The sequence below is a fragment of the Lygodium microphyllum genome, chromosome 6 (assembly GCF_053477565.2).
Source record: "Lygodium microphyllum isolate KBCC chromosome 6, Lygodium_microphyllum_v1.1.10, whole genome shotgun sequence".
In the NCBI taxonomy this organism is placed as follows: domain Eukaryota; kingdom Viridiplantae; phylum Streptophyta; class Polypodiopsida; order Schizaeales; family Lygodiaceae; genus Lygodium; species Lygodium microphyllum.
Genome location: NC_141140.1, coordinates 55,992,729 through 56,005,105, shown reverse-complemented (window position 1 = coordinate 56,005,105; position 12,377 = coordinate 55,992,729). Strand labels below are relative to the sequence as shown.

Here is a 12,377-nt window from a genome sequence, read left to right as displayed (position 1 = left end):
ATGAAACAATACTGGAGAGGGTGCACAAGGGCAGGGAGATGCTTATGGAGCCGATTCGCCATTACTTTGGAAAAGATTTTGTACATGGAACCCATCAAAGAAATTGGGCGCCACTGTCAACTTAGATGGCGAAGGAACTTTTGGAAGCAGTTTAATAAGTCCTTGTTTCCATCAGGGAGGCATGATCCACGTTTCCCACACCTGCTGAAACAAAGCCTGTAATGGTTTCGTCAGTTGGGTAGCGAAAGCTTCAAAGAACTCATTGGTAAGACCATCCCAACCCGGACTTCTATCTTTGGGCAAGTGTAACAAGATGTCCATAACCTCTGCCTCACCAATATCTGAGTCCATAGTAGCTTGCATGTGCTGCGGAAGCTGAGTGCGGACCAGGTCATAAAAAACCGAACGGGCCTGAGTAATTTGGGCTGAAGGTGGAGAAGCGGAACCAAGAAGGTCATGGAAATAATTCCTGCACATATGCACAATAGTCTGTGGATCCAGGATAAGGTGGCCTTCTGCATCCTCGAGTCTGGTCATATTCTCTCGAGCCGGAGAGGCATGGAGAGCTCGAAAGAACTTATGGGTCTGACATGCACTATCTTGCAAAGTCTCTGTCAGATGTTGCAATTTGGCTTGCTGATACGATTTTAACTGAAAGTCTTTAATCACATCGGCCACCCGCATGGCCAGTGCAAGCAGAAATGCATCATCCGGAGTGTCCACCAGCAGGGAGCGAACCAAAACCAGCAGGTCCTCCGCGGCTTGTGGACGGCGCCGACAAAGAGAGGCATGATAGATCCCATACTACCGAGCAACCCGCTACACATTAGAGAGCATTCATTCAAATGACGCAGTGCCCTGAGAGGAAACGTCCAAGAAGAATTTGTCAAGCAATTGCTGCATATAGCCCTGAAAATTTGCATGCTTCAAGTAGGACGAGTTGAAACGCAAAGGAAGTCTCTCCAGAAATTGCTTGAAAGGTGCAATGGGTTGTGCAAGCAACTCGAACTGCAGAGGGAAATGGTCCGACAAGGCATATTGCTGCAAAACTTTTATTTCGGGCATCTCAGGCAGAAAATCATCATTCTGCATGATATATATACGGTCCAACCGCAACCATGTTGTTGCATACTGGGCCGAATAGAAAGTAAAGCCTGTAGATGACGGGTGTAGCCAGGACGAGAGATCTTGCTTAAGAACAGCAAGAGCCAACTCATGCCACATACGACTTTCCGGCGCATCCATTACCGAGTGCTCCGATGTGGACTGGGAAGAATCAACACACATATTGAAATCCCCCATGAAGAAGCCCCGTCTGCCAAGTGACAAGCAAGTCTGCAAAGTCTGCCAAAGCTCCCGACGAGATAACGAATCATTCGGAGCATAGAGGCCAAGTAACCATAAGATTTCCCCTTCGAGTAAAATTTCAACCACCAAAAAGCGGCCATGAACATCATTTTTAATAAGAACAGGCTGATATTTGGCATGTACAATCATAAGCACCCCCGAATAATGCATGGCGTGTCTTCCTGCATAGAACAAACGAAAGCCATGGCAATCCCCAACTTTTCCGGCGTCACCGTGACTCTTGTGCTCCACAGCGGCCAGGACATCCCACTGATTCTCATACAATGCAGTCCACATGGCATGTTGCTTGTGTCGAGAACAAATTCCTCGCACATTCCACGTGGCTTTTTTCATGTGTATGCAAAACACAATCAGATACGAGGCACAGCTTGCCTCGATTTGACTTTGTTGGCGAGAATGTCCAGGACTCCCTCATCCAAGAAATCCGCCAACACCGCAAAAGAGTTCTGAGGACCAGATTTGGAAGTAGACGGCATATCTGCTTGCTTGGGGTTGGAACGTGGATAACGACGGTCCCACGGGGTAATGACGTTACCTCTAGTATCAAAAGCCAGCTTTGCAGGTGGACCCTTTAGACGATCCGAATACATTTTCTTGGCGGGCTGAGGACGGGGGGCTGAGGAAACCATAGTAGGAGCAGAGCGCTCAGGTGACAACATTTCCTTCCTGCGCATATATGTACGCATGGAATCTTGGGAGGTAGTAGGCACAGTACGCTCCATGCCAGCAACAATCCTGTTGCCTTGTTTGGCACGGACTTCAACCCAATCAGTGGCAAGGGAATCCAGACCCGAAACCTGTTGTTTACCTTTGGCCAGAACTTGGGGCGGGTGGATAGTACCCAGCGACGACGGAGCATCACACACCATATCTTCCAAGGGCGGAGCAACATGACCCGCATCTGAAATGTGTTGCTGCTCTAGGCATTCGGCCATAAACTGCCCCAACTGTCCACAGGAAAAGCAATGGCCTGCACAGTATTCTCCATGCCAGCAACAACCCTGTTGGCTTTTTTTGCAAGTACTTCAATCGAGTCAGTGGCACGGGAATCCAAACCCGAAACCTGTTGTTTACCTTTGTCCAGAGCTTTAGGTGGGTGGATAGCATCCAGCGACGGAGCATCACACACCATATCTTCCATGGGCAGCGCAACATGGCCAGCATCTACGGTGTGTTGCTGCTCCGGGCATTCGGCCATAAAATGCCTCAATTGTCCACAGGAAAAGCGATGTCCTGCAAAATTGCCCCATTTCAAACGAAAGTGTAACGGATGCATGCCAGAGCAATTGAGGCGTAACCAAGCAGGTCGTTTTCTTGCAGTATCCCATAACATGCACAAGCAGTTGCGATTCACCGCCCTGAGACTGGGAGGGACCAAAACCGTGCCCACAGCGGCCATAGCATCCTTCAATAGCGGCCAATAAACAGCCGGACAATTTTCCACTTCTACCCACACAGGGCATTCACGTACCAGGAGGCGCTGAAAATCGGCCATCGGGCGCCATGAAACCACATAAACCAACCGACGATCAAAAAACAAAGGCAGTTTAGACACGAGAGCAGCACGGTGCATCTCAGTTTTCAAGAGGACCTCAAAAAAACCTCGGGACCCAACAAAAATCTCTTCAACACATTCCCCTTGTAGCAGACTCTGCAACCATTGGCGAATACGGGAAAGCAACGGGATTCGACCAGTGAAGAAGAGTATCACAGCGCGATCATAAAACACCGAAAAGGAGCGTAGGACAGTTTTGGGGTCGACAGTAGCTTCCAGAACATCTTCAAGTGCAGAGTCAGAGAAGGCTTCCTGATTATGTTGAACATATTCGCCAAGCAAAGTGTTGGCAAATTCCAGCAAATGCTCCCAGTCCACCTCCTGAGAGTCCACAGAATCCGAAGCAACCTGCGCATAGGAACGATCCTGAATAACACCTATCTCTTTCGAGGTATGCTTGGTATGTTTACCTGCAGGCTGGATGTCAGGACCCGGGGGCATCTCTTCAGGGCACGGAACCATATTCTCCGATTTCTCAGCATCAGAATCCGGGCCAAGTGCTGCCACTGTTTGGTTTATGAAATATAGATCCAAACCAGCCATCGTGTATGACGAGCTAATCTCAAAGGAGGACTGACGCACAGTGCAGATCACTGTCGGCTGAGTTGGAAATCGGTACCCCTGTAAGCTGGGTTTGGACACGGCGGAGGACGACCCTCAGGACGTCACACAAACAAATTGCAAGCATTAAAAGTTTGGGGCGACCACCACGGTGGCTGACTGGCGAGGGCAGCGTCTCGCACGCCTCGACACGGCCACAGCCACACTGACGCAGAGGAAACGAGCACAGGCAGCACAGGTGGGCGGTCGTCAGGCAAGCCGGATCCGACAGGCACAGGTAAACAGGGGCGGGACAGGCGGACAAGCTCCAGGCGTCAATGGTGCGCACTGTCCGGGTGCCCAGGTCAAGCGAGGGCAAGGACAGGACTAGGCGACGTGGCGACAGGGCAACCTGGCTCGTGGACGACGGGGCGCGCACGCGACGAGGCAGTCAGGCGACAGGGCGCGCAGGGAACATGCCGCTCAGGCGATGGCGCGCACACGACGGGGCGCGACGGGCAGTCAAACGACGGGGCGCGACGGGCAGTCAGGCGACGGGCAGCCAGACGACAGGGCACTTAAGCGATGGGGCGCGACGGGGCACGCAAACGACGGGGCGCGCAGGCACTCAAACGCTCAGGCGACGGGGCACGCTCCATCTCTCTCTCTCTCTCTCTCTCTCTCTCTCTCTCTCTCTGTGACAAAGGTTGGATAACAATCAATAGGAATTCTCTCTCTCTCCCTCCCTCCCAGTCTCTCTCTCCCTCCCTCCCTCTCTCTCTCTCTCTCTCTCTCTCTCTCTCTCTCTCTCTCTCCTCTCTCTCTCTCTCTCTCTCTCTCTCTCTCTCTCTCTCTCTCTCTCTCTCTCCCTCCCTCCAACTCTACAAACTAGTATCAGAGCTAGTGGCTCACGCAAGCAGGCAATCGTAAGTGGTAGTCACTGCTGACAGTGCAGTCCTCACTATTGGGACCAACACGTATCAACTGTATTAACGCCTGCTATAGGTGTTACTGACTCGCGGTTGACAAGGAGCCAGGGGAAGACTGCACGACAGGTGAGGCACGACTTCACGACCGATCAAGCGGGCGCCATGTGGCTTTAGGTCAATGCGATAGTCGCAACTGATTGTGTTGAAGCAAGAGGGGCACAGCTGAGAGAGATGGACGTCGAGCAGGAGTAAGCGTGAGAGTGTGACGACTGGAGAGGGTATACGCAGAGTGAAAGGTCGAATCAATAAGAGTGTACCAACAATGTGTTGGTACACAAAGAATAAAATGTATTTATACTTGGGGCACGTAAAGGGTGCGTTCACATGTACAATGTGCATGTACTATACATGGAGATTGCTAGGCCTTTATATCCCAACAACCTCCCACTTAAAGGCCCGATATGAACCTCTAGCTAACCAACTCCCACTAGTTGAATGCAATGCTCATGTTGAGCTTTGCTTAAACTTTTAGTGAGAACATCTGCAAGGTTATATTGTGTTTTACTCTTGGCCAATGTGATTTGATCATCTTCCCAAATCTGTTTGATGAAGTGATATCGCACATCTATATGCTTTGTGCATGAATGATACATGGCATTCTTAGCATCAATGATCTCAAAACTGTAGTACGCATAGACATGTTGAGATCATCTGCAAGTCTGCTCAACCATATAGCTTTCTTAGAAGCTTTAGTAGCTGATATGTATTTAGCTTCAGTGGTACTCAGTGCAGCAATGCTCTGCAACCTGGAACACCAAGAAACAACCCCACCAGCAACTGTAAATATATACCCGCTGGTGGACCTACGAGTGTCCAAGTCACCTGCCATGTCTGCATCACAATAACCCTGCAAACTAAGTGCACCCTACCCATAGCAAATACTTTTTCTTTGTGTACCCTTAAGGTATCCAAGAATATACTTGACAACCTTCCAATGTGCTTTGCTAGGATTTGACATAAACCTACTGACAACTCCCACTGCATGAGCAATATCTCGACGAGTAGCAACCATAGCATACATAAGAGAGCCACAAACTGATGCATAAGAAACTCCCTTGATAGCATTTGCTTCCACATCGTTTTTCGGGCTATTGGCTTTGCTAAGCTTGAGATAAGGAGGTAAGGTTACCCCAAAAGGCTTAGCTTTAACCATGTTAAATCTGTCCCGTACCTTTCCAAGATACTTTTCTTGAGATAAAAACAACAATTTCTGCATTCTATCTCTATTTATCCTCATGCCCAAAATATGCTCTGCTTTTCCCAAATCTTTCATGGAGAAAGCTGATTTCAATTGATTTCTGAGAGTATCCAAGCTAGTCTTTCTTTTCGCAGCTAGTAATATATCATCCACATATAAAAGAAGTATGATGGGGCTGCCATCTATATCCTTTTTCATGTACAAGCAATGGATTGCATCGCTGTGTAAACTCATGAGATAGCATAAAAGTGCCAAACTTTTTGTACCACTGCCATGGTGCTTGCTTCAGCCCATACAGGCTGCGTTTTAGCTTACACACCATCTGCTCTTTTCCAAGAACTACAAAGCCCTTAGGCTGTTTCATGTAGATTTCCTCATCAATGTCACCATGCAAGAAAGCTGTTTTTACATCCATTTGATATAGCTCTAAATCCAAAACAGCAATAAGAGCAAAAAGCACATGTAAAGTGGTCATCTTCACAACAAGTGAGAAGACCTCTTGAAAGTCAATCCCTTTCTTTTTTGCATAACCTTTGGCAACTAGCCTTGCCTTGTACTTGATTTCCCATCAACTGTCTTGACTTTGTACACCCATTTGTTTGGAAGTGGCTTCCTTCCCTTGGGCAATGACACAAGATCCCAAGTATCATTTGCATGTAGAGATTTAATCACTTCTTGCATAGCTAGCTCCCACTTAATGCTAAACTCACATGACTTGGCCTCTTTGTATGTAAGATACTCACCCTCATCTGTAAGCATCACATAATCCAAGGAGGGGTCAAACCTATTGGATTGCCTTCTTACGCGTGCAGACCTGCGTACCCAATGATCAACATTTTCACGAATTGGAGGTATATTATTTTCAACATTTATTGGCTGCTGTAAACCATTTTTAGCATGTTGTTCATGCTGTACATCACCTTCATTTTCATTTCCAGCACCTACATTTTCATAAACAGCAAGCCTATCTTGCTGTCCATGACCTCCTTGTGCTTCTATTTGTTGTCCATCATCATCTGGCTCAAAAATAACCGGCTAATCATCAATTCTAGCCTATGCTACAGCACCTTGAGGCTCATTTTCTGAAGTAATGAGTGGCTACAAACTCTGAACTTTTACCTTTTTCAGATCTTCATTAGAGGCTAAAGTGACTTTCAGCAATTTTGCCTCATTGAACATAACATTGCGGCTGCGAATAATTTTCTTGGACTGAGGTAACCACACTCTGTAACCAAATTCACCCTCATCACCATAGCCCATGAAGATGCCTTTGGTGGATTTTGGGTCAAGTTTGTTCCTCACCTCATCCCTAACATGCACAAAAGCATCACAGTCAAATATGCGTAATTGATCATATGAGGCCGATTTGCCAAGCCAAATCTCCTTAGAGATGCCATTATTTAAGGACCTGTTTGGAGAGCGGTTGCAAATGTGAACCGCCGTTTTCAGTGCCTCTCCCCAAAATGCATGAGGGAGATTAGCAGTGGACAACATGCACCGCACTCTTTCACATAAAGTCTTGCTATATCTTTCAGCCACCCCATTTGAAAAAGGGCTGTAAGGGGCATTTAAGCTTCCTCTTAATACCATGCAAGTCACAAAAGGACTTGAATTCAGTGGATGTGAACTCACCCCCATTATCAGTTCTCAAGCATTTCAACTTTCTACCATCTGAGTGGTCAAAAATGCATGAAAAGTTGTAAAAACAGCAAACACTTCACTTTTCTTTTTTAGCAAGTACACCCAAATCTTCTTGGAACAGTCATCAATAAAGGAGCAAACATGCAACACCACCCAATGATTGCACGGGCATACTACATACATCAGAATGCACTAAGTCCAAGACATTGGACTTACAAGAGACACCAGAGTAAAAGGAATTTCTTACTTGCTTTCCAAATTGACACTCATTACAAAAATCAAGTTTAGAGCCTTTTCCCTCAACCCTCTTCAGAGAGGTAAGGACATCAAGTCCTTTTTGGCTCACATGGCCTAATCTCTTATGCCATAACTCCAAGTGGCTGCAAATTTCAGCAACTGCAAGAAACTTGCCATTCAAGGCTTTACAGCGCAAGCAATACAAAGTGCCATTCTTGGTTCCTTTTGCAATCAGCATGGAACCCTTTTTCACTTTCCACAGACCGCCACCAAACAGTGTGGTGTAGCCATGCAGGTCAAGCTGCCCAAAAGAAAGTAAACTCTTTTTAATGCCAGGTACATATTTGACATCTTTCAACATAAGCTCTTGTCCACTGTCTAAAGAGAAGCGTACCGTGTCAATCCCATCGATGTTGCAAGCATGGTTATTTCCAAGATAAACCTTTCCATAACTGCCTACATTGAACATAACAAAACACTCCAAGCAAGGAGTCACATAGAAAGACGCACGAGAGTTTGCAATCCAAGTCTAAGTGACGCCATCATCAACTGACAAGAGTGCATCAATCACATAAGCCTTGGTAATTTGCATATCCTGCATGTGACATACAAGCGCATCATAATCAGCTGCACATAATACATCTACCTTTGTATCTGAAAGCTCTTCTATGACCATGCTAGAGGCCACATTGGCCTTCTCTTTGCCTTGGGATGTCTCCGATGCATCTGTCTTTTCTTCCTTCTTCTTTTTATCTCCTACATTCTTCTTCCTCTCTTGTTCCTTCTTGTAATACCTGTAATCAGGTTTCTTGTGGCCCTTCCGACCACAGTGCTAGCGAGTAATGTCACTCTTTTCTTGTCCTTTGCTACCATGAAGCTAGTAGGCAAGGTGATAGTCCATAGCCAAGTTCTACATGCTACCATGCACTATATTAGCTCTTGTTGGGCCTTTTCTAGCTCATGCATTAACCATGTGAAATCTCACATTTGGTCAACTCGAGATGGGAATCCAGCAAGGGCTTATGTAGCCTAGGATGTTATTATTCAAACCAGATCTCGCAATGGTTTGGATATCCTTGACCTAGACACTAAGAGCAAGAAGCCTTAGAAAAAGTTGTTATAGAGACTAAAGACAATTGTTCTTGCTCATCAAGCACCATGGCAATCTAACATCCACTAGATTTTTCAGCACATCAGCGTAATAGACTTGGGAATTATTTTCTTTATGTTAGATTTATTGCAGCTATGGTCTGCGCTTGGAGATCAATATCTACATGACTTCACCAGATTGACCCAACTGTAGTTGAGGAGATGTTGAGGCAGCCACTTCTGTTCAACCAACTAACTACTCATGATAGAGAGAGGCCACACACTTGGAGACTGGACATTCTTATCTTCGGGGAGGTTGTCTTCGCAAATAGCTTCTACAATGGGGGAGTGCCCTGTCATTCTTCGGCTACTGACGCACTTGCAAAAACAATTCCTTGCACCATCAAAGGGGCTACGCCAAAGTGCACAACTGACACGAACACCTCTAGGACATGGATTCGGCTCTTCACAACAAGAGACATACTTCTTGCATTGGTGGCTACTATTGGAGAGAGAGTGTTTGCTTTCTCAATGCAAGAGCAGAGTGCCAAACTGAGAGAAGGATCTAGACCAATTGGAATCCACAGGATGCTCCTAACAGAGGATTTGGGTTGTGGGTCATTGTGATAGACCCACACCCTGAGACATACATGATCGATGGTTGGATGTATTCAGCATACAAGAAAGATCACTTCAAGACTACAATGGGAACTTAGGAAGTGGGTATGCAGAGACCCATTTGCAAATACACTTAAGGATGCCCACTTTTTCAAGTACACCACTAGATTGGAGGGATGATGCAGAGGAGCAAAATCAGAATGATGGCAGCAGCACCTCAGCATTGGACTGCACAGGGTATATCACCACCTTCCCTTGCTGATTTCTAGAGGAGATTGGAGGACAGCATTAGACATAGAAAGATTTCAATTTTTTTATGCTTTTGGTGCAACTTAGTTCTAGGCCTACCTTGAGGAAATGATATGCCATCTACTATCGGAATGCTTGGATACAAACAACATCTTTTTGGCACTCTTATCACGAAAAACAATCATTTTTCAGCAGACTTCTTGGTTCTTTTCTCAGAAATATGTATCTACATTGACCCCTCATGCTTCCTTTTGTACTTGAACAACATTCTTTGACCAAATTGGACATCAAGAAATAAGTTGGTTTTCCCACTCGCAGTGGACTGGCAAGCATTGCTACATCCATCAATGATTGAGGCAACCCCTGGTTTACAGCATGTAGCTCTAGCCGCTTCAGACTCGGTAACTTAGTTTGTTTTTCCACTGTTTTTGATATGTATGAAAAGCCCCTCACATTGAAGACATCATAGAAAATACATGTTGCCCAAGATAAAACAGATTGCACTCTGCATGTGCATGTGTAGGTGTAGGTGTGCCCACAATAACTAAGCAGCAGAATGCATAAACACACATTTCCTATGTTTAAGGAAAACTCCACGAGCCAAATATAGAAAAAATAACACCCCTTCAAATTCTTTCTCGTCAGGATGTATGCAATGGAAAGTCAATAGGTCACATTAATCAGAAAGGTCTCTGTGATACTACTTACCTTAGACACAATTTGCGTTGAGGTGAAAATCTCTTTTGGAAATAGTTGATATCAAGAACACCATTACTCTTTAACATCAAATCAGCAAGCTTCTTCTGAAATGCTGCAGCAGGATTCCCAATGACATTTTCGAGTTCATCATTACCCACACCCAAGATGTCCTGGTCAACATACCAACAAAGTTTCAATAAAAAAGGTTCAGTCAACACTTCCCAAAAACAGTCTTTCTCCTATACATGACTAGGAATACAAACATCCACACATAGTTCAACAATATAGGTTCCACATGCAAAGGTTACCAGACTTCTTGTGACTTGTTGTAAAACTGTTGACTTCGTCATTCGTATGAAACTCCTCGCCCACTAGCACACTTTCAACTTTGAAGTTTAAACTTTATACTTTACAATTTAGAATTTATCATTTACAATTATCAATCTTACATGCATCACTGCATTGTTTCTGAGTATACATAAGGAGGTGGACGAGGAGGAGGAGATGATTTTTGCAGAGCTCTATAGAGAGAATAGAGCAGCAGATACTCGTGACACTCGCAGTCAACGTGCTCGTGGGCAAGGAGTTCGAGTAGGTGGTAGCAGAGGCATGGTCATTCGACACCCTCCATCATGGAGGAGAGGTGGTTCGAGTGGCTTGCAGACATATGTAAGGCGGGGCTCTAGTAGCTCACATCCTATGCCTTGTGATGACATCCCCCCCTTGCCTACACAACCGCTACCTAGGGAGCCATCAATTGATGATGACGGTAACCGCATCAATGAGGATGAGTATGAGTGTGTCTCATCATCGGATGCTGAGGAGTCATCGCAGCCCTCACAGTCGCCGAGATGGTGCACGGATCCTCGAAGTCCAAACGAGTCATGACTCATGATATACAAGAGTCAGTTTAGCATTGCAAACTACAGTTACGAGTTGTTCATTGATGTTGATACTTATTACTCAATAGTTACTAGAGTCTAGAGACTAGTACATGGTGCTCAATGCTCACTAGACTTTGGAGTTTTGACAGATTATTCACATGACATAGTTACATATATCATTGTATCTTCATTTCACTTATTATGCATCTTGATTCTTGTTCTATTGTTCTTGATGTCAATCTTCACTGCTCTTTAGATCATAGATAATTCATGAGTTATAAATACAAGTGATGGATACATTGGCAGATAAGTTAGCTAGTGAGGAAACGTCAAGGAGAGCCCATGATACAAAGAAAGACAAGCACAAGAAAGATGAAGTAGGAAGCAAGAAGAAGGACAAGAAGAAATACAAGAGACAAAACAATAAGGAGAAAGAGAGAAGTGAGTTCAAAAGATGACTATGGCAAGTTTAAAATGCCCAACCCACCAGCTACAAGGGAAAGAGAGACAGGTTAATTTTGCAGAAATGGATTGCACAGATAGATAGATACTTAAAGTATGCTAGAATCACTGAAGACAAAAAAGAGATAAGTAGCAACCATCTACTTAAAAGAGAACGTTGCTAGTTGTTGATACCTATACGGAGAAGAGCAAGGACGCACTGTCTTTTCATGGGAAAAACTTTAAGAGAAACTCGAAGACTGCTTCATTCCAAAAGATGGGAAAATTCAAAGTTCGAGATGAGTAGAGAAATCTCAAGTAAACACAATGAAAGATCAAGAACTATCTTAGCAAGTATAGACAATTGATGTTGCAATAATCCGACATGGGCATAGATACAAAGTTACATGTATTTCTATTCAGCATGCAAGAGTAGGCCAAGAGAGACATTGAAAGGCAAGAACCAACTAGTTTGGCAAAGGCCATGAGGATGCTAAAAGATTAGTCAACTTAGAAGGGAAAAGAACAACCCCAAGGAGTCAAGCTAGATTCAACACCAACCTTACCACCAACTCTTGAACCTCGAGAGCCAATCCCCCAAGAGACCCCATCTCAAAGATTCAGAGTCAAATCTCGGGAATAATCCCAACCACATTGCAGTCACCCTTTGTACCGAGAGGAGCAGTTGGACAGTTGGCAAACAACCACTACAAATCAACCCCTAGTGCATCCTATGGGTCTACAGGATTAAGTACATCATGGTGGAGACCTCAAGCCTCAATCAGAAGGGTTAGATGTTTCAAGTGCAGAGAACCCCGCTACCAAACTAGATGTGCCATGGAAGACAGCCTCAACAAGGGGAGGAGAGA

At 45.2% G+C, this 12,377-nt stretch overlaps 1 protein-coding gene across 3 annotated transcripts in view; it reads right to left on the bottom strand.

Annotated features, from left to right (window-relative positions):
• Positions 1 to 12,377, bottom strand: part of LOC148034588 (ATP binding microtubule motor family protein) — a 198,626-nt gene that overhangs the window by 57,246 nt on the left and 129,003 nt on the right. For all 3 annotated transcript variants that reach the window (XM_087679537.1, XM_087679538.1, XM_087679539.1), the window contains one exon: positions 10,193 to 10,353. In XM_087679537.1, the coding sequence (XP_087535663.1) occupies positions 10,193 to 10,353 (161 nt within the window). The remainder of the gene's footprint in view (positions 1 to 10,192; positions 10,354 to 12,377) is intronic.